Source organism: Primulina eburnea, chromosome 3 (assembly GCF_022965805.1).
Source record: "Primulina eburnea isolate SZY01 chromosome 3, ASM2296580v1, whole genome shotgun sequence".
NCBI lineage: Eukaryota > Viridiplantae > Streptophyta > Magnoliopsida > Lamiales > Gesneriaceae > Primulina > Primulina eburnea.
The window spans coordinates 15,523,022-15,546,256 of NC_133103.1; the positions used below are offsets into that span (position 1 = coordinate 15,523,022).

A 23,235-nucleotide genomic window follows, 5' to 3' on the forward strand; every position below is an offset into this window, starting at 1 on the left:
ACTAAATGCCCCATTGTATGACTACGTTTATGGTTTTATAACACTAAATGTCCCATGTTATAACAATTTAGTTTATACATTCGTGGTGTTCGCATATTTAGTATATTTTATTTTTGTCACTGTTAAACGATGAATATTGTACATTTCGTGAGTTTTTACACTTGTAATAATCTTTAAATTCTTAAGAAGCAATTATGGTTTATTAAATGAGAGGGGTGATCGAATTCTTAAGAAGCAATTATGGTTTACACGTATCTATCATATGTGACCCAATAAATGTATATTTTTTTGTGTATATATATACAAAAAAGATTTGCAAACAGCCCCGATTCTTCCTTCAGATCCCATCAACACGCCATTTCTTCCCAGTTTCACGATGGAATAGGCGAATCTGCTTCAAATGACGGCCCCGACGTAGCTCTAGACGACAAAAAATATGAGTCCACAAGACACTGCATGACCTCATCTTGATATAGACTGGCATCGGATTGCAGCACAGCGAAATGTTGTGAGCTGCATTCATTGGCACATGGGGTGGCCCATTTTCTTTTAAAAAACTTTATATGTAAATTTCGTATAGTTTTTGATTAATTTGATATCAGTCTAAGTGAGTCAATTGAAAATATTAAAGGATTCTAGAGTTTAAAATTCTATTCTGAGTAGAACCATATTCTTGGCTTCGCCCTTACAATGAGTTGTGATGTTCTGCAATATTTGGTTGTCAAATGTCTGGCTGCTGTCACGGTCCATAGGCAACCGAACATTAACGTCTCCGTTTTATTGGCGCTTAGATTTTAACTCCGGCAAAAACTCCGGGTTTATAGATGGGTCGGAGCTGGCATCACCGTTGAAGGTGTAAACCCTTGAGGTCAGGAGGAAGGATGTTGTGGTCAGGGACGAAGTCAGAAAATAAAATAGAGGTTAGGGATAAAAAAAAAATTTAAAATCTAGGACGATAAGAACAGATATTAGAAAAGGAAGTGAAAAAAATATAATTATTTTTAAGCCTCTAATCAATAAAAATAAAATCAAAATTGAGAAGAATGTCGCACCCACCCGTCCCCATTGACCCTGTCATCGACCGTGATACCAATTGTACGTGCAGCTAAATGCAAACGGAAAAACAGATCGAGTTGATTCAGGAATTTTGTTATAATTTAAATTGTCATTTAGATAACGATAATGAAATTATATTAAATATATAATTTACATAATAATATTTGAATTTTTAAAGTGTATTAGATATTGTTGTTAAGAATAAATTATATAAAAATAATATTTATTTAAATGAATATGATATTTTCATAAAAATTAATTGGTGTATTAAAATAAGACAACTAAAGATCTCAGCTTTTATAATATAGTGTGTGTGTGTATACATATATATGCAAATTTTTGTACCCTTTGAAAGGATATTATTTACTCGTTTCCGTGTAAAGGAAGCTAATAATAATGATTCCCTCCAAAATATAAATTGATTCCAATTAATCTCAAAAAACATAATCGAATTGTTTTATTAAAGTCGATTCTTATAGCTATAAATCAGAATTGAAAATACTAGAGTTATTATTTTTTTTCCATTCCTAAAAATAAGAATTAATAACTGAAATTAATGGAATTGTGATCAGGAAAAATAAAGTATTCTTATTTTTTTAAAATTTCATATATACGATCTTAGATTATACCTATAGAATATAACGACGACAAAGGATTAAATTGCCACGTCACTGACTCGAGTGAGTGTCGGAGCTGATGGAGTAGATAAATACTTGGCTAATTGTCAGGAGTTCTATGCTTTATACCCACACATTATCAGGCCAGATTGTCACAAGCCATGTGTAATTTACCTGACTATCTTAGTTTCCACGTTATTGTGTTAGTTCGAGGTTCAATTACACAGCAAAATATAACAATCGTGAGTTCTCGTATCATAAAAAATGTGCTACATCATTGCAATAGAAAAAGTGAAAATTATGTATTAGTTTTGTATCTTTTCAATTTTTTTTCAAAAATTAATGAATATAAATAAAATAGTGATATGCATAGAATAATATCATAATTTAATTCAATGAATCGGCCGATGATAATGTGTGTTGTTGGGACTCATTACTTGTGTTTGGGCTCATTCGTTGTCCAATTGAAGTGACTGGGGACTTGGACATATTGGGCCATGACCAAGAAATTGCTCTGTCACATTTCATTTAATTTATTATATATTGGATTGAAAATATTATCATCAATTAACTTCATAGTTAACGATTCAAAATTTCAAAAAAAAGGTTGCTTAGGTAGGTTTTTCCCAAGGGATAACTCCAAGATTTGAATTAGTAGATATATTTTCGATAAAATAAATAAATAAATAAAATATGGGTTATAATCCAATAATCTCGAAGCTATCAGCATCATATTTCAACGTTTTATATTCATTTTCAGCCGGAAAAAATATGTGGACCCAAAAGTTACAAAAACATTTTTTTTGGGATCAAGAGTCCTACACATATTTTTTTTAATTACAAAAATTAAATGTAAAATTAAGTTTAGTATTGAGAATTTAACTTTAAAAAGAAGAAAAGAAAAGGTACATTGAAAATTAAAGAAAGTGCAGATAACACACACACACACACACACACACACACACACACACATATATATATATATATATATATATATATATATATATATATAAACACACACACACACACTCTGTCTGCTTGTACTGATGGATGTATCATGGCATCAGCCCAACAGCTGAGAGAGTGTGGCAGTCTGAAAATTAATATTGGTGGAAGGGGCCAATTTCTGCATCCTCTCCCTGCGCTTACATCATGTGGCATTTAACTAGCTATTCAATACTACACACACACACACACGCACACACACGTGTGTGTGTGTGTGTGTGCGCGCGCGCAAGTGTGCAAGTAATTTAGTCAGAACCTAATTGTAAGAAAAAAATTACTGCTATCTATATTTACATAAGTAATAGAACAGGAATCCAAGAAAATGTGCATCCTTGTAGATGTTGAAATATAATAATCTGTTTCATTATTTTAGAAAGTATATATACTACAATAAAATATTAAATTAATTTAGAAATTTAAAAATGAGAATTTTATTTTATTATGTTTGGAGAGGAGAATGTTATAGTTAGATCTCCAAAATTTATCTAAAAATTAATATTTTGATGTCAGATTATGTATAAATAATATAAAAATGGACATTTAAAATATGCAATTTTGGTATGATGACAAAATAATGGAAAAATACATCTGAAAAAGATTGTTTTTTTTTAAAAATATTTAAAAATAATTGACAAAAAAATACTACGGTTTCAATTTTTTTTTTTAAAAAAAACCCCGAAATTAATTGAATTGTGACCTGACAGTAGAAAGAGGTGAAGCATGGAGTCAGAGTATGACAGCTTAAAAAGAAAAAAAAAGAAAATAATATACATAACATATGGGCAGAGACAAGTACACTGTTTTTCAGACCAATTCTGAAATCCATTTATTTACCATGCATGGCCAAATTCACCACCACTAGGAAGAGTCATTTTTTTTAAATCTATTTTCTAAGATAAATAAAATTTTTATAAAAATTTTATATATATAACAATTTTAATGTTTTATCTACATTATTATATCATTATGTGTGAGACTTTAGAGTAAATATTTTAGAAGATCTTTTAATTTCATAATTATAATTTTTATTCTACTAAAAACATCCTCAAGTCACTTTATATTTTACATAAAAAAAATCTAAACAAAATTTCTTTTTAAATCGAACAATTATTTTAAATTGAAAATAATTTTGTATTGACTGTTTAATATTATTTGATCAAATTAAAAATAATAATAACACATGTAATACGTGTAATTTTTTATTAGTATTTATAAATGTTTAGGAAGGTGTTATGTGGGTAATAATGAAGAATCAATAAATAAAAAATTGCTTATAGGCAGTTTTGTTAAAAAAAAAAAAAATAGATATAATTGAGTTTTTTTAAAAGATTAAATCCATTAAAAAATAATGATGAAAACTTACCTTAGATATTGCGCTGAAATTATTGTTTTTAGTTTTCCATGGACATGACAGAGAGATGCCTATGCACACCCACCTACCCTAGACCCCAATAGAATGATGGAATCCTAGATCCCCCCTGCCTCTTGGCCTCAGCATTCACAAAAGCCCACACAACCCTTAATTTTTCTTCTCAAGTTCTTGCTTTCTTGCATCATCTTCTGCTTGAAAGAGGAATCTATGATGGCTGATAAAGGAAGCCCGAAAAAGTGTATGGCTAATAGCAGCAATAATAATAATAAAAATAAGAAGAAGAAAAAGAAGAGAGGCGGTGCCAAGAGGAAAATGACCCTCGAACAGACTGTGGCATATAAAGCAGTCAGCAAATGGGTTTTCTTGGACCAATCGAATGGTTGTAATAATTCCACGAGTTTTGTTGATTCTGTTCTTGATGATTTTGGGGTGCAGTGGTACCAACCCAAGGAAAAACTTGTCTTTGAGTTTCACTGTCACACCACATGCAGCGATGGCTATTTGTCTCCTACCAAGCTTGTAGAAAGAGCTCATCAAAATGGGGTGAGATTGTTTTTTCCCTTTGGCTAGAATAAGCGGCGGGTTTTCTCTATCTTGGTTTTTATATGTTGTGGCATGTGCTATTACTTGCTGCTTCTCGTGTTTGTTATTGTTTGCCGTAGTAGTGGTTTCATGTCTTGGAGTCTATGGAGGTTTCCATGGTTCAAGATTTAATCTTTTTCCATTAATACTGGATTTGATTCTTACTCGACCATGGAGGTTTCCATGGTTAAAGACTATTTTATGAGCTTGTTCAGTTTCACCGTGAAATATATTATGCTTTTTGAATGCTTGTCTTGCTTTGAAGTACATATCTTCTAAGCTCGTGTGAAGATGCCGTTTCATGTAAGGGGTGTGAACTTTTAAATGCCTTTCAGCATGAAATGGAATTCGGAAAATAAAGGGATAGATTTCATCAATGGATGACGAGATCCTGGGCGTTTCCTGGGCGTTTCGGTTGTATTCATGTGTGAAGCAGGACATTATGTTAACAAGAGTACAACGTTTTCACTATATAGTTGAGAATTTATGGAATTAGCAAACGCATTTGTGTAGTATGGTTACCATTTTTTCAAGGAGAAAAAAGATTTATGATCCTTAATATATCAAGACTTAATTGATTCTAGCATCTGAGAATCTGTTCTACAAAAACAGAGTGATATTTCTCCATGTGTTAGGTCATGGCTTCATGTCAAATTTGACTCTATTTTCCCTTCAAAACAATGGAGAGATAAGTTTATTCCATTTAATTTTACTCGGCTTAACAGTTCTTTTAGTTGTATCTCAGCTCATGATATAATGCGTAGTTTGAGTTTTGCTTTTGCTTGTCTCTGGTTCAACTCTGATGACGATACACAAATTTTTGTTCAGTTATTAAAAAATTGTGAGGGCGATGCATTATTGACTGTGGAATAATTCGAGGAAGGTGGGAAAAATATAACATGAATGGGGATGCGAACATGTTCCAGATTAGGCTCGCAGAATATATCCATCTCTTGCTTTTTCGGGTTTCCTTTCTGAAATTCTAAGATACTAGAGGTAGAAATATGCTTTTGGACTGTCTAACAGTCATCAACTATGATTTTCTAAACATCCACCACAAATTCTTGACGGAATACTTTTTAATGAGAAACTAGATGTCACAATGAGGATGGTGGTTCAGTCAGCTGTCCTGTCCCTGAACTTATCACGTGCATTTTAGTGATTTTAGTCTGATAATTTGATTTTTTGGATTCCATGGTGTCTCTTGTGACAAGTTTTTTTGTTTACTTTTTCTGCCTTGCAAGCGGTGAAATGCATTTGTAGCTTGTGACTTGTAAGTGACAATGTTCAAGGAAAGAGTCTTTTGAAGGCCAGTAAAAGTGTAAAACGGAGTTGTAGTACATCACCTTTACATTTTTGGTGTATTGGACAATCAATTTAGAGTGGAGGTTTTATAATGACACAACTTGACCTTCTATAAATATACAGTTTTAGATAATTCGGTTCGTGCATGTTTAACGAGCCATTATTATGAATTAATTTCTAATTTCTGTGAAATCGACCGACACCCTTCATATTCAGTAACACCCTCATATTTGGTTGTGGTATATTCACATGGAGCTGCAGCTGACTTATTTGGATATGGGGCATAATTTATTCACAATCGCGTAAAGTATAACATTCGCAAAATTGCAGCAAGAGATTGGTTTTCCGCTCATAACTTAATGAATATAATCCCTAGCAATTATGCTGCACTTTCTACAAGTTATTCTCTCTATATCTTCCTGCATGTAATTAACAATTCTTTATCAGCGCTCCTTGGCGTCCTCAATTTATTTCTGTGATGGAAAAATTCTACCATTGTTTTTCCTTTTCTCTTATAATATTCTATCACGAACTAACGTATTTGTATCCAATCCAATATAATATGATTGAAAGCGCAATTGGTTAATATTTTAAATATGCCTCAAGAACAGGTGAAAGTCCTTGCTTTGACAGATCACGATACGTTATCTGGGATCCCCGAAGCTGTTGAAGCAGCTCGTAAATATGACATCAAAATCATTCCTGGGGTTGAAATTAGCACTATTTTCCACTCAAAGTTAGTATCTTGCCTTAGATTCAATACCAACCGCCATGCATTCTTTTGGTAAATTTCGTGTAGAATTATTCTATCTACATTCTTGACCATCTTTTTGATGACCAACAGAGGGGATTTGTGTCCAGAAGAGCCTGTCCACATCCTTGCATATTACAGCAGCTGTGGGCCGACAAAATCCGAGGAATTGGAGAAGTTTTTAGGGCGTATCAGAGACGGTCGCTTCCATCGTGCAAAAAACATCGTGTCTAAACTGAATAAACTCAAGCTGCCTGTTAAATGGGAGAACGTCACAAAGATTGCTGGAAAAGGCGTTGCTCCCGGGAGACTTCATGTGGCACGTGCTATGCTTGAAGCTGGCCATGTAGAAAATCTGAAACAAGCATTTGCCCGATATCTTTATGATGGTGGACCTGCTTATTCCACGTACTAGTGTTTCCATATTTTAAATTTAATTTTTTTATAAAGATATTCGTTAGTAATCCTGCTCGTGCTTCTGTTTTCAACTCCAGGCTTTTATTTGTTTCAGGGGAAGTGAGCCAGTTGCCGAGGAAACCGTTCAGATGATACAGGAGACCGGGGGTGTTGCAGTATTAGCACATCCATGGGCACTAAAAAACCCTGCTTTTATAATCAGAAGACTGAAGGAAGCTGGGTTGCATGGAATAGAGGCCTACAGAAGCGATGGGAAACTGTCTGGTAACTATTAGTTTCTTGTTTTTTTTGGGTGGTTTGTTATATTCGCTAAGTTTGTCATAGTATTTATAAGTGTAAATATCATTCTTGTTCAATCCGCTCGAACTTTTTGGGAAAGTGGTTTCTGACGGGAATTCAACTATGAGCCAATTCTCCTGTAACATTTCATTTTCATGATTTTAGTTTACTGTGACTTGGCCGAGGCACATGATCTTCTGAAGCTAGGAGGATCTGACTATCATGGCAGAGGTGGGCAGCATGAATCTGATGTAGGAAGTTCGACTCTTCCTGTATTTGTTGTGCACGATTTTCTTAAAGTGGCTCAGCCAATCTGGTGTAACGCCATCAGGGACATCCTGAAAAGCTATTTGAAAGATCCATCGGAGTCAAATTTACAAAAGATAATGAAATTCGGAGGGCCTAAATCTTCCAAAAGCAATGCAAAGGAGTGGATCAACCAATGCTTGTTGTCGTGGTTGTCAAGGGAAGAACTAGAAAACGAAGATTTTGAGATCATTAAGTTGGAGCTTTCTCGAGTTTCGATCACTAAGGAGAGTTAGAAGCTCATACAGAAGAGGTGAGTTTTGTCTCCTGGAGGATGATTGGAACCGGTAATAAACAAGGATAAATTTCTGTCATTCATTAACCATTTTTTGCGAATTGACTTGAAATGATATGCCTCCTCTCAAGTAGAAGATTTTCCATGAAATATATATGCAAGGAACTGTGTATGAGCAAAATTTTTGGTGACACTTTGTAGTGGAACAATGACAATGAAATTAATGGAGTGTCCATCTCGAGCACCTCATCGCCTTGTTCACATTTTACGTTCGTATCACGTGCGTAATATTTATGCAAAAATTGTTTTTCAAAAATTTTAGTTTTGGAAATTAAAAATGTTGTATGATCATAACTATGTTCAAGAATACAATTATATCGTTAAAAGATTTAGGGGAGAATTTTTGGAAGAATATTTCGTGGAGACAATTTGAACGAAATGAAGAAGTTACAGAAATACATTTTGATAGTAAATTTTACTGTACTAGCGGAAACTAGCCTTTCACTCTAAATTAAAACTAGTCCTCTTCCCACATAGGACACTTGATTTGTAAGGTCCTAGGATATACTTGTTGATTGTTCCATGTATAATGTTTTTCTTTTGGGGTCAAGTCGTGTAATGTTTTCAAGAACTGAAACATCGAATTTTTCTAAGTCTGAAGTCCTAAGGACAGAACCAAATGGTTTAAAGTGCAGCATATACGACCATCTATGCTATCTGGAGTACTGTTAATGAGATCCTCACCATTATTTGGGCTCAAATAATAAGAAGATAACATTGATAATAAAAAAATAATGAAAATAATATAATTAATTTATGATATTTGCTGTGTAAGTTAAGTCTGAAGTAAATAATCAATAAGTCTCTATCAACAGCATCCAATATAGGATTAAAAACTATATGCAGCGAACTTTGCTCGCATGTATCACTGAAAGAATGCTATATTTGCTCTTCCTTGCTCATACCTGCTTTGATGCGCGTAATGTGCTTCTGGTCAATCTTCCAGTTTTTTGTTATTTTTTACAGTTTTTTAAGTTTTAATGGTGATTCCGATAATATGTTCTCAAAAATAATAATGCATCACCAATAAATTATTTGTGTAATAATATTTTGGAAAGAATGAAGGATGACTGTATCGACAGCATGACTTCATGGCAGGACTGCAGGAATAAGAACAGAGATTTCAATATCAAAATGGAGGCAAATTACTTTCAGCACCATCAAACTCTTTGTTAACTTTGATATTTCAGAAGAGCTGCCCCCAGTTTTCTTCAGCAGGGAGTTCACTGTTTTCAGCAATCCAATAGTTCATGAGAATGCATGCGATATCTGTCCTTTAGAGCTGCTCACAGTCTTTGTTCCATGAAATCTAATGTTTAGCATTCATCCAAGCTTACCAATTTCCTGTTTCTTTCGTAATGCCTTCTGCCCATGGTAAACAAAGGAGTTGACTATTGCAGCAACCGTGAATATACCTGCAGAATTGTTGCCATATATCTCACAAATAGAATTCAAGAATCTAGAGACGTAAGATAGCAGGGAGGTGAATTTTATAGCCAACCATAAAAAGCAGGTAAAGTGTGGCCTTAGAGTACTCTTAACTACAAGTTCATCAGATTTCAAGAACTTTTTGCTGTAAATGTCAGATATTCAAGAAGTCGATTCAAGGTTCTAACCTGTTTTTGATATGTCAAATGTCTGTCAAGGCCAAAAGTGAAAAGGGGTCCCATCTCCATTTGTGGATGACAATAAAAAAGAAAGTACATGTGATTTCCGTTCTTCACCAGACAGGATCCCGGTTTTATCTAATATGAGGTAGCACTTAGGTCAAAAGTCATCAAACCCATTATCTGCATTTACAGATGATACAGTACTTCAAAATTTAATATGATAGCAAAGTGGAGAAGAAAACCAAGTAATAAGCAATAATACATACCTCCCACTATGTCACAGATATGTGTCAGGAAGTGCAAGAACGGTGTATGCTCCTCTGTGAACGTAACCTGCAATTAATGTGTTTATAGTGAGTGCTATGTAAACTTAATCGGACTTGATTTTCTCTGAAAAATTATCTACAGATTAGGATATTATATCATATCTCTATTTATTGATCTAGTTAATTTACTGAGCAACATGAAATAAAACAATGAAAGACCCTTAGAATGTATAACAATGCATGACCTGTCGTGGTATATGCAATGATTTATCCAGAGGAAAAATGACAATAGATGTCATAACTGCCTAACAAGAGATTCCTTTAGTAAAATCATGCCTAGATATCTAATTGACTTCCTATCCTGAAGCCACCAAGCTCACCTTTATGGGAGAAGTTCATAAAAGAAGACAACTCCAGGAAGAGATCTGAGGTTGTCTACTTCAGAACTTTTGGAATTCTCAGTTACTGAGAACTGTAAAAATACAAGCATTGTGTTACCATCTGAAAATACAGATATAAAATTTGAATGAGTTCCATAATTTTAAGGGTTTGAGTACCTGATTTGACTGAATTTTATGGCCTCTAAAACTGGTGTATATGGTTGGAACCACCAGCAAAGTTCACCGAATACACAAACATGATATTCCACGTCTTATACAACAGTGGACAACAGTGTAATAAACTTTACATTCTAAACATCTCCTACCAATTTACGTAATTAGAATTCTACTTCCACCCCATAGTCTGTTCTTATATCCCAAACATATCCCAGGACAACCTAACCCAAGCACTCTTTCTTAAGCTTAACAATAACATTGAAGGTACCGTCCAATCATTATAGAGTGGTCCATAGGCACGCTACTCTTTGACTTGTTCATTAACCTAATTAATAACGTGAGTTGGGTAGGGGGATGAGACGGGGAGGGCTTTTGTTGGAACTGACCTTGACAAAATACCGATACGTTCCATTAGGGATTTCTTGCATCCACTGAACCCTGTAAATTTTAAGAATAATTTAATTAAAGTGACAAGCAAACAAATAAAATAAAATTTCTATCCATCTGTATCTCTGGAGGTTTTTTGTAGTTTATGCTGGAAGAGTAGTGATAAGTGCACTTTGCTCACTTGCTTTACATTAAGAACACAGCCAAAAAGGGTGGAGGTAACACAAGCTAGAACGTAAATACAGCACAAAGTAGTAAGCATGAGAAATTTTAGAAAAATTAACTTCTAGAGGTGGAGGTTTACTCAAACGGGCAGATGAATCATAGGCTGAAAGTCAACAACTGGTTATTTTATTTATGCGTGAAAAAATTTTGTTACCACTATCGGCGAGAGAATCTATAGTTAGCTAGAAGTAACGATGAGTTGGATCCAGAGTGATCTGCCATAACATCTACGAGGCTATTTGGCTGCCACAAATATTACTTGGAGGATGAAAATAAAAAGCGTAGCATTTGTTATAACAAAGCTACAATTAGCATAATCCGGTTCACCATGATAGAACAAAGCACATGGAAATTAGTCGTCATTTCATCTAATAGAAGATGAAAGAGAATGAAAATTAATCTATAATCCAGTAGGCGTCAAGTTTGTCGGAATTCTCGCAAAACTGGGAACTTTAAAAATCTAAATCCAAGCTCGGAATGAATGATATATATCACCCAGTTTACATCGTAAAATTTTCTACTTCTTTTAAGAGAAATGGGAAGTTTTCAACTTTTCATTCAGAAATATTAAAGATGTTTTGAATAAATTATTTGACATCTGAGTGGCTCATTGATTTAGGACAATTGCTAATGTTTTGTTGAGTTCTTGAATTTGAGTTTACAAGCTGGTTGTATAGTAGTGAATACATATCCACGGAGATCTTTGATAATTTGAGGATCCTAGTTTATTTAGTTGGTTATTATTTAAATTAAACGGAGAATATTATCAATTCAAATTGATTGATAAACTTTACTCAACAAAATAGAGGAACTCTTTTCTAGATGACAAATGACCTTTTGAGTTTTAACGTGAGAAAACTCCTGAGCTTATGGATTATTAATGGGCTAAGCTCACAACTCATATGACCGAACTCATTTAACATGTTTGTGAGCTTCATTAGCGTCTTAACAAAAATAAAAATTTAGCATAAAACCAGTAATCTAACTGAAACTAAAAATGTTTGATGCAGTGAATTGTCACTAGTTGATTTCTTCTATCATAGGATCAACTCTGTTGCAGCTAAAATAAATGAGATATCAACAATAAATCGCAGCGTACAACTATATAGATTGATATATGTTATTTGATATAAAAGTAGCATAAAAAATATTTAAGCATACAAGAATTGCTTTGCAAGGGGAATGCTACCTGTTCCATTACAAGCTGAAGCTGGAGAAGACTAGCTGCTTCAAGTGAAATATCATCCAAACATGAATTTGCCGTCGTAGCAGGTCTTTTTGCCAAAGAAGACTCATATTTGTCCGCGGGCCAGAACTATCTTTCAAAAAGGTAGGTACACAAGTCATGGCAGGATCATCAACATAGTAAGTCTCTGTGGGGTCATCATTTTGCAAAAGGTCTTTCCCCGGATACGTCTCAGGCAATGGAAACCTACAATATGTCTTCGGCGTATCTCCAGTTCCTTCTGTATCATCTGCTGAAGACGGCCAGTTCAACTCATCTTCCTTATTAGCCCCAAGTCCAAACCTTGAATCAGAGCTCCTGCAAAACCAGAAGTCATGGTTTAATATTACATATATGATGAGAATGATACTTCTATCATATATTCTAAAAGAGCAGATAATTCCGAACATACCTAAACATCCTGTCAACATCATCAAAGTTTCCAGTTTCAGGCCAACCATCATAAAAAAAAATCACCAGGATCTTTATCCTTTAAGTTCTCAAAGATATCTATATCGTTGCTTGTTTGAGTTATGTCACCAAGATCATCACTAAAAGTGTAGGTATCAGCTGCATTACTCTCATCACTGAAAATGATATCTTTCTCCTCACAGTTCTCTCCACCTTTGGGGTCTGTACTATGAGTCTTGAACCCAGATTCCCTGGTGCTTTTCAGAAGGAAAACTTGATACTTCTTTTATTGAGCTACTGTCAGATGAAGATGGGAATGCCCCATTGGTGGGGAAGACAACGAACCTTGTTCCAACTTCATGTTCCTTGTTTTACTCAGAGTCGAAAGTACCTTTTGTTTCTTTCCCTGACCAGCATATCTAGCAGCAGACCAATCTCCAGCGTTACTGGAAATAGTAGTCAATTCACAGTCAGGTCTTTTGCATCCTCACCTGAAATGGAAGGATAATCACCCACCTTTATCCCAAAAAAATCCCCATTTTGCTCACTTCAAATTTATTTCAATCTCTCAGTAATCAAACATAAAATGAATCCAACGATCGAAACCTAAAAACTACAAGAAAACCCATTTCTAAAGAAACATAAACGCTGACAACAAAAGATCACCAGAAAATTCACCACTAACAGAAGAGACTTCGCCTCAGGCAGCCAGCCAGAACACTGAATCAGATTCTTCGCCTTTTCTTCTTTCTTTCCATGGTCAAATAAATTATATTTGTTTATTGTTTACTCGCGCTACGTGGAGATTTTGACACGTGTCTACAAGATCAACGAGGTATACAATCTGTTTGCTCAACACCATTGATCCACGTGTCTTCCAAACATTCGATGGAAAAAAATAGAAATTGTAATTGTAAATGCTTTTTTCTATATCATTGAAAAAATATAAATTAAATTTGAAAATATTACAAATCAAATTTAATTTTTTAAAATAAATTAATTTTTTACCCTAAGAAAGAGTTGCGATCTTTAAAACCATATCGATCACAACTCTTTCTTAGCGTAAAATATTCTTGTTATAATAATTATTCTATCTAATAATAACCCACAAATTAAATGCACACTAAAATAATTAAAATGTCAAACTTTTATAGTTCTAAAAGTACATGTGCAGCGTTAAAATAGATGTCCGAGTTGATTGAGTAGATAAATGTTTGATCAATGATTAAGAGTTTGATTCTTCTTATCAATATTTTCTCGGACAATCTTACTGCACAAAGTTTACTCAACGTGATTTAACTGACTAACGTGATTTGTAGGCTATTGTGTTAATTTGAAGTTTTATCTCATGCATACCGAAAAGTAGCGGCAATTGCATATTCATGTGTCATAAAAAAAAAAAATTACGCATGTCCCAACAATTATTCTGATTAATACAAGGTATAATCTTGCCTAAAAAATCTATATATAAGAGGAAATATGTCAAATATAGAGATATTATATTATATGACCCAAAATTTTATTGCAAAAGTAAAGCTGATATCATCCAGAAAACATTTGTATTTTGAAAAATGTGTAGAGAGTTGTTAAATGTTACTCAAATGAAATGTCTTGATATCGTAAAATAATATTTTCAAAACAAAATTAATTATTCTCGTTGAATATGTATATAACATAAATATTTCTTGATATAACCTTGATTAAATATCTCAATTTAAATATATGTGTATAACATAAATATTTTCATTATCCACACACAATTTCCAAAATACATTTTTGAATATATTAATCACAAAACCAATCATCCAAAATCCACATTAGACATTTAAATATCTCAAGTTGATTAAATGCATCAAATTTTAATGTTATTATATATATATAATATATAGCAAACCAAATGGATAAATAATATATCGAACTAAAGTACAATATGTGCATCACATATATGAAATATTAGTATCAGATAAAAGATAAAAACAAAACTTGAAATGTGAGGGAAAAGTCTGAAATCTATGGTATTAAAAGTCATTTAATTTGAAATATCTCAATCCAGATACATTTGTGTAATAAGTTGACTGACATTGTATTTTGTTAGGCACTGTTTGGTACACAGGATAAAGGTGAGATTGATTAATAATCCGCTTTATCCCACGTTTGGTAGGCTTTTAAAAAGCCCATGATAATATCATAGGCCCTTGATAAATACATTTTTAGAAAGATAAAACATCTTTAGTAAGAAGTGTGATAGTTTTAGTTTAATGATAAAATATACTACAAATTACTTAATTACTCTCATTTATTTAAATGCATTTAAGTTAATGTTAAATGTTTATTAAATACATACATATATACAAATATAAAGATACATATATACACACACAAATAGTTATTAGGCTCATTCGATATGAAAAAGATTATAAAAAAATAAAGAAAAAAGCAAAAATCAAATTTTTCAAAAGAAAAAGAATTGTTTAAATAATTTTCAAAATAAGACAAAAGAAACGAAAATTATTCTTTAGGACCATATATATATATATATATATATATATATATATATATATATATATATATATAAAACGTAATTTAAGAATTGAGATATGCAATTACAAGATCTTGATAACAATGAAATATAAATTTTTGTGATATGATTAATTTTGTCATTACATGTCAATATATAAATTTAATCACTCTTGTTAAAATCATATCAAACATTCAACATATTATCTTATCATTATATTTATTCTTGATTTATCCTTATATTACATATCCCTTACTTATCATATCTTATGTACCAAACTGTACCTTATAATCTAAAGAAACACGAGGGAATGATCCGGAGGAGGATAAACCTTGTCGCCTATTCAGAACATTGGACATTGAGATCTTAAGCATAAGATTAATTGATGATCACACGGCAAAACTGAAAACAACAATGAAACCAAAATAAAGTGAGCGATTTCTTATTCTGTTTTTGGGTACCTTTAATTAATCGTTCGTTCAAAGAGCCGAGCCATAAACAATTTGTTTGAAAGATCTCCAGTCAACAAAAAAAGCCATGACATGTTGAGCAAACCAGCTGGAACATTGCACAGAAGCAAAGTTTTCTACCCACTTCACAAAAACCTATTTGACTATCTCTCCTTCGCTTAAACTCGAAGCGAGGCAACAGTCATCAAAAGCCATAGACTCGAAACTGGACCATTGGTTATTCCTACTCCATGAAACGCCAAAAAAGACTTCTCGTGTATAATCAACTAACAGCACTAAGTTACGACCAGAGTAACAGGAAGTCGAAAAAAAGTTCTCTCCATGGTCAAGAAAGTTGAGCGAATCCCAGAATGAATCAATATTCAAGCTTCGTACTCCGAAGAAATTCCACTAAAGTCACCAACTTGTGAGTCAAATCGGGATAGGAATTTTGGCTGTGCCCTTAGTAACTCGGGGCCGGTTTTGAATTGATGTGCTGCATAACAAGACATAGAACAATTATTTCAGTGGAAATTTAAAATATTAACAAAGTACTGTAAAATGATTCGTACAAACTATTACTCGTATTTAATTACAACGAGGATCAGGCACCTTAGTTACGTCCTTGTAGAATGAATTGATTTCCTCTTCAGTAAGACCACCCTCATCAGAATTTTCCTCCCATCCCAAAGAACGTAGAAAGGCAGCCTCTTCCTCCGGCACTAAAGGATCAGGGTTGTCACAGGCATCGCCGTTGCAAGTTAATTCATCCATTTCCCGACACAAATGACTGTTGGTGCCAATGCTTGAGTTTAATGGGGTATCACCAGCCAGAGGAGTACTGGGAGCAGTAATAACATCTGTTGGAGCGAGCTTATCTGAAGCTGAAGGTGAGACAGCAGTGCAAGTATCCAGGACAGATGAGGAGTTTGTTGTTGGAGAATCAGCAACAGAAAAGGAGTTTGTCATAGATTTCATTTTCATAAGATTGAAAAAATCTTTTCGGCTTCGAGCTTGTGAGGTGGGTAGCTTCTCCAGCACAGTCAACACAGGCTTACGATCAGTACTAGGAGCGACTGGATTGTTTGGTGGGCTCCTAGTCACTGCAGATGCAGAACCTGATAAAGTAGCAAACAGTGTAGAACTTGCCGTTTTGCCGCCACTGGTCGGGCTTGCGTTTTCCTTAACAATAGGAGTGACGCCATTCCTTTCTCTCACTGGTTTCAGAACATGGAGTTTTCCCACATTAGATGCCTTTGAAAAATCATCCTTCATAGGCCCAGTTCGTGGAGAGTTACTAGTAGGAAGTGAAGATGAAACAGGATACTGCTGTTGGCCCGCCGCCTTATTTTTGTGTCTCTCTGACGCCAAAACCTAGATCAAAGCTCTGAATGATTAACAAATATCCATGATGCAATCTTCAACTTAGTGATGAGTGATGACAACTTCTAGGAAGCTATTCAGTGCACTAACAAGCTCCAAAAATCAACACCACTAGATAACATAACTTTTGGTGACTAACATTAAATACCGGGGAATGCTCTACTAATAATTGGTGCACTCATGTTGTTTGCTGAGTAGCATATGCTCTCAAGTACAAAAGAAAAACTTGGCGTCCCCACTTCCAAACTGATCACTAGTATAATATAAGGTTTTAAAGAGCGAACGCATTTTCTAAACCTTCTACATAAAGCCCTTCTGGCTCTGGCATCGTCATCTGAAGAAGAAGAGAGAAATTGATACCAAATCCTATAAATATGGTAACTAAAGCATCTTAAATGCTAGACCCAACAACGCTTAAAACCTGGCCTTGTATCTCTTTCATGGCATCAGAGATGACAGTTGAAACCTCCTATTTAACATCATCAGTCAACAAAGTGTTACCCTAAATAGAGGAAATTGAGAACAAAAGAGAAGTGATTTCTAATTTATAAACCCACAAAAAGATTACCCAAAGTAATTTGTACCAAGCATTTTTTTAATTTAATACTAGAAACAAAACACAGCAGATCCATTAGTCCTCGTATAATATTTAGTATGAACAACATATATTCACCAAGTTCAAATACGAGACAAGCTCGATAACAAAGAAATAAATTTATCACCATGTTTAGCCTAAGTTGATCACTATTTCTACAGGAGCGGACTATCTTGCCAATACAAGCAAAATGCACACTTAACATCATCTGTGATTACTTAGCTCAGAACAATTAAGCCCCGTACAATTGAACCTACTAAATGCTCACAATTTGGGTAAAGATATGATCCCACTTAAATGCTATTAATTTTTCCAAATTTGATAGATTACTCTTTGAAGCGCATGAAAGACATGAGAATGTGATAGCCTTTCATAAAGAAGATAATTAAACAAGAAAAAGTGGACATAATCAGCAGTGTCTAAATCAAACGGAAGACACATGCACATACGTACATAAAATAAAAAAACCATGATCCATGAAAAATGCAAAAGGGAAAAGTTCTGAAGATCAAGTTAAAACTCTCCCCCAGAGAGTTTCATTAATTTTTGAGATGTTACTACAATATATACCCATATCCATATACATCGCCAAAAAGGGGCTGATGAATTTGTCAGTTGGATAAAAAAAGCGAAAATTTTCATTTGCTTGAGGAATTGAATTGTGTTTCTATTATCCTTTAAGTTGAAAGTGAATAGAGGCATTTGTCTCATTGACAATTTCTCTCTGTGCTCTTCATTGTTCATCAATCATTAACCATTGCCCTCGACTTTTGGTAAAAAAAATTCTGACCGTGCATATTTCCCTTTTGCCTTCAACTTTATATAAGAGCAAGGATAACTATCCTCTCTCTGATTCCTACACAATGTGCACTTCTATAGCTTGCTTTGGGTACTTATAGGTGTTGCTAAAATGTCCATCTGGCAAATGCTATATGCTCTTGATGAATAACTCTACATCGTAGTTATAAAAGGCGAACGCCTGGCTGCGCCTGGCACAGGCGCGCGCCTTAGGTGACCTCTTCCCAGGCGCGCTGTGCGCTTGTGGCGCACATAAGCACATATATAATATAAAATAATTCAAGTCCACATATTTTATAGCCTGCCCAATAAAAAAGATCGTCCCTATTTAGTTTAAAAAAGCCCTGCAATATGCATGCATATGTTTCATCTCCCTTGCGGCCTCGCTCAAATTCTTTCTGCGTCTGTGCGTCTTTGCTTCCGAACGTTCCAATCTCTGGAGCTTCAGCTTCGGGAGATTATTTGATGATTTAGAATTTTTAAGTTTCTTTCTTAATATACTATAACAACCTTATGACTTACCGATGAATTTTAGATGATTGGAGTTTGTTTTTTGTTATGATTTATGTTATATTATATATTAATAGATTTTTATTTATATTGTTTGTTATCTTTGTGAAAAATATTTAATTTAAATAATATAAATTATTTTATATATGTTGAATTTTAAAATTTCTGTCAGATGCGATTTACATCGATAAAGCGTTTGCTTCGCCTCGCGTCTTGCGCCTCAGCCCCAAAGCACCCTAGCGCTTTAGTGGGTCCCAAATAACTATGCTCTACATATTCTTATTTTAACGAAAATCAAGCCTACAACAAATATTAATGTTCAAATTATCCTAGTTCGTACGCCCTCTAACCAACAAAAACACTATACAATAGCTTAAAACAAAGAACTTGCGATGTAACAAAATATAATAAAACACAATGAATATAGCTAGACTACAATCTCAAATTTAAGAGAAAAGGTAATACTATATACATTACACAATGAATATAGCTAGACTACAATGCTCAAATTTAAGAGAAAAGGTAATACTATATAAATGCACCAAATTAATTTATTTCCCGACATCTAAATGCAGGAATTCCCCAAACTTACCAAATCTTTGACTCAGGCTATACTATTATGAGCACTTAAAAGTTAAGACTCGTGAAAATTTTCCTGAATACATCATATAAAGATGTTTGAATACTTTTCCAAATTTTTGTCTGATTCACCAATCAGATCAAACTTGGGAACCTTATTAAAACAAAAATAAGTCTACAGGTCCCAAAAGGAAGTCAGTTTCCATTTAACCACCAAATAAAGCTCTGTTCTTTTCCGTAAATCATCAATCTGATAAAAGAGGGGTAAGTCTTCAATAAAAACTGGCAAGAAAACAGAAAACTTAAAAGTAAATTTTGGAAAATAACAAGCCAAAAGGATGGTTTAATAAATTCAGAAGGACGATTTCACTCTTACCGCGATTTTGGGCATTGAAGGTGTCACAGGAATTAATTGCCTAGATTGTTTAATTGCCAGTTCTTCAAGTCTCTGAGTTCCAACAGATATCTACAGAAGAAGGAACATTGACCGTGGGCATGAGTTATACATTGTCACCCATAACACAAGAAAAAACCAACCTGGAAAGTACTCTGAGAACGGTGGGGACCCTGAGCCACAGCTTCCGCCATGTTGAGGCTGGTGCATGAGCCCGAGGATACAGATACCGGACTTGCAGAAGCTTGTTGAACTGACGTCAGGCTGGTTCCATTACTTCCAACTAACATAGGAACCTCTGCTAATGCCGATGTCCATTTATCACCACGTATAGTTGCAGAAGAAATGGGTAAGCTCTGAATGGCTGTACTTACTCCAGGAGATGGGACTCTTCCGACCTCAGGTGTCAATGATCTTTCCTCCGCTCCTAGAAAAGGAAAATCTCTCTCAAAAGTGGCTATTTTCTCAGTACCAACAGGAGCACCATTAGTAAGCACACCATTATTAGTATTCCCACGAGAGTTCCTCGCGTCGTTTGGTACTTTCTTATGCCACGTGTCTCCATGTTTCCCAGAACTCATCGACTGGGAACGCCTAAATCCATCCCTTTCAAATTTAACTGACATGGCTGAGAAATCCTGGAATTGGCGGTCGCCCAGAGAGGACTTTTCTTTGCCAGGAGAATCATATGTATCCTTCTCCCAATCCTTGTCACGTTGGTTTTTACCAAAACTATTATAAGACCTCAGTTGACCAGAGCTGTTACTGTTGGAACTCCGGTGGAAATATGAAGAATTAGATGTTCGTCCCAAATCATGACCATTACCATTAACAAATGATTTATTTCTCACAAACTTTACAGCAGTGTGATCGCCTTAAGACAACAAAAAAGCATTAGTTAGAAGCTGAGCCAGTTAAAAAATCTAGATCAAATATGAGAAGTTTAATTTTTAAAAACAAAATTACCTGAATTAGCTGTAGTGTTTCCACTGGTCAGATTTCCAGTATTTTTCAACCATTCTGGTACTAAAGCAGGCTCACTTCTTTCCATAACTAATGCCGAACATTATCACACATTAACAAAAAATGAAAAAATATCGATTTGTCTTATTAGAATTAATGAAGATTTACACTGCCTCATGCCAATGCTAAATAATCTCCACGCCTCCACGCCCAAACAAATTTGAACGTCTGTTCCAAAATTAGTCAACCTTATATGCTAATCCAAAATCCTCAATACCTAAATCCCACTTGTCTACTCGAGAACTCCCTAGTCACTATGATCTATGTCAACAAACAAGCGTTCTGATCAAAGAATCTAAGTCGTCACATACAGGGTTACAGGGGGGTTTTCAAACTTCTATCACCATTTACCCCGCAAAGTGCACAAGTACTGTCTCTATCCGATACATGGACAAATTAAAATTTTCGTCACCTATCAACACAAACCCCTCATTTTCAACATGGGCAAGCGAAAATAAACAAAAGCCTTAGCTGCGACCAAAATGAGAATCCCCTGAAGAAACTTGCCTAACTTCACGCATAAACAGCCATAAAAAAGCGGCAATTCTTCAAAAACGATACATATCCATAAATCTTCCAGATATGCTCAAACTACCTTAAAAACCCATCCAATTAACAGAACAAAAATCGAGGAACCCAGAAAAACCAAAGGGTCTGAACAGTCTGTCAACACAGAAAATTCACCAAGAAGTCGGAAACTATCTGTATAGATATATTAACGATTAAAAATAATCTTAACCCCAATTTCCGGACGACATCAAGAGAACTAATTTGTATTCTCAAAACGAGGAAAAGTAGCCCTAGTTCCTCGCACTCGCCTCCTTGAGTTGTGGTGTTGTATGAGCCTCAAAACTATACTTGCCGAATTTCGCCGAGAGAGAAGCCGGGAGCGTTATATTTCCTGATTTAACTGCGGCACTGTCAGTGGGAAATGGGATCGAGAAGGGAATTTATCGCGTGTGTTTGAGAGGAAAAGGATTAGGAATTGCGATTTTGGGTGCATTCAGGAGGACTGGTGTGTGATATTGTCCTGCCAAGAAAATCATTCCTTTTTTATAGGTAACCTCGGTCTCCCTTTCTTATTTGATATTTGATATATGTTGAAAATTAATATTAAAATGTGTGCATTGAATATTTGAATGTTGAATATTTGAATGTTGAAAATAAGAGTTGTAAATATTGAAAATTAGTGTGTGATGATGTAGGTAACGATGTATTTTATTTTTGGATTATCTGTAAAGAAATTCTATAAATAGGCTCACTATTTGTGAAGAAATTCACAATTGAGTAGAGAGAAAAATATTATAAAGTGTGTAGTTTGGTAATATTATAAAGTGTGTACTTTGATATTTTTACTTTTTACCATAAATTTTTACTTTTTCACAACAATATACTATTTGTTATTAGTAAAAAAAAATTGTGACACAATGCACATATCAGTTTTATAAAATGAACATCTTTTGTCGGATAGTTGGTAACAAAAAAAATATATCAAAAATATTATTTATTATTATAAATATAAATATGATTGACATGTCGATAAAAATCAATGTGTCCGTCACAAATGACATGTTATTATTATTATTATTATTATTCATTCTTAATTGTATCTTTGCCAATGTAAGATTACATTTTCATATTAGTTTTATATATATATATATATATATATATATATATATATATATATATATATATATATATATATATATATATATATATATTAGAGTATATTGTTTAAAAGATTTGCTGAAATTGAATCAAACTTGTTAACTAACATTCTTGTAAAGTTTAAGAGTGGATATTCAAAAATTCGTAAATAGTAAATACTTGAGACAATCAGGGGTGAGCATTCGGTTGGTTCGATTACCGACCGAATTAGTTATAACCGAACCAAATCGAACCGAACCGAAATATTTAGTCATAACCGAACCGAACGAATTAATTTTCATAACTGATTAAAACCGAACCGAATTAAAATCGGAACCGATTAGTTTTTTTTTAAAAAAAATGATTTAACTTTTATTATATATTTAATTTTATTGAACACTAAAGTCTACAAAAATGCATAAAAACATAAAATTACACATATCACAAATGTATAAGTTTTGTTTGAACACAATTAATATGTATTACATCGATTTTAAAATAAAAAATTAAAAAATATATAAAAATTGATAAATAATAAAAACTTATTAAATAATAGTATTTATTATATCAGTTAATTTGGTTAACCGATTTTAAAATTTTGAAAACCATAACCGAATCGAATTAACCGATATAACCGATTTTTTTAAATTTGAAAACCGAATTTCCGAAATAA

General features: G+C 33.8%; 2 protein-coding genes and 1 long non-coding RNA gene across 6 annotated transcripts; 1 reads left to right on the plus strand and 2 right to left on the minus strand.

Annotated features, from left to right (window-relative positions):
* Nucleotides 1–4,086: 4,086 nt before the first annotated feature.
* On the plus strand, nt 4,087–8,160 carry LOC140826917 (uncharacterized). The gene is made up of 5 exons (XM_073189461.1): nt 4,087–4,593; nt 6,549–6,673; nt 6,782–7,096; nt 7,200–7,369; nt 7,550–8,160. Exons 1-5 carry the CDS (start codon nt 4,258–4,260, stop codon nt 7,924–7,926), a joined length of 1,323 nt encoding a protein of 440 aa, XP_073045562.1. The 5' UTR covers nt 4,087–4,257; the 3' UTR covers nt 7,927–8,160.
* Nucleotides 8,004–13,454, minus strand: LOC140826918 (uncharacterized). 4 transcript variants are annotated; one of them, XR_012116891.1, is made up of 7 exons: nt 12,668–13,440; nt 12,220–12,573; nt 10,419–10,856; nt 10,242–10,333; nt 9,862–9,928; nt 9,602–9,775; nt 8,004–9,400 (listed from the first exon to the last, which is right to left on the minus strand). It is a non-coding gene; the product is annotated as an uncharacterized lncRNA (long non-coding RNA). The 4 variants fall into 4 exon arrangements; XR_012116892.1 differs by having other exon boundaries at nt 10,805–10,856; nt 12,668–13,439; XR_012116893.1 differs by having other exon boundaries at nt 9,602–9,730; nt 10,242–10,856; nt 12,668–13,454.
* Nucleotides 13,455–15,599: 2,145 nt separating this feature from the next.
* Nucleotides 15,600–21,952, minus strand: LOC140826919 (uncharacterized). Its single transcript, XM_073189462.1, has 5 exons — nt 20,859–21,952; nt 20,036–20,766; nt 19,875–19,964; nt 16,246–17,007; nt 15,600–16,129 (listed from the first exon to the last, which is right to left on the minus strand). Exons 1-5 carry the CDS (start codon nt 20,941–20,943, stop codon nt 16,097–16,099), a joined length of 1,701 nt encoding a protein of 566 aa, XP_073045563.1. The 5' UTR covers nt 20,944–21,952; the 3' UTR covers nt 15,600–16,096.
* Between the last annotated feature and the right edge of the window lie 1,283 nt (nt 21,953–23,235).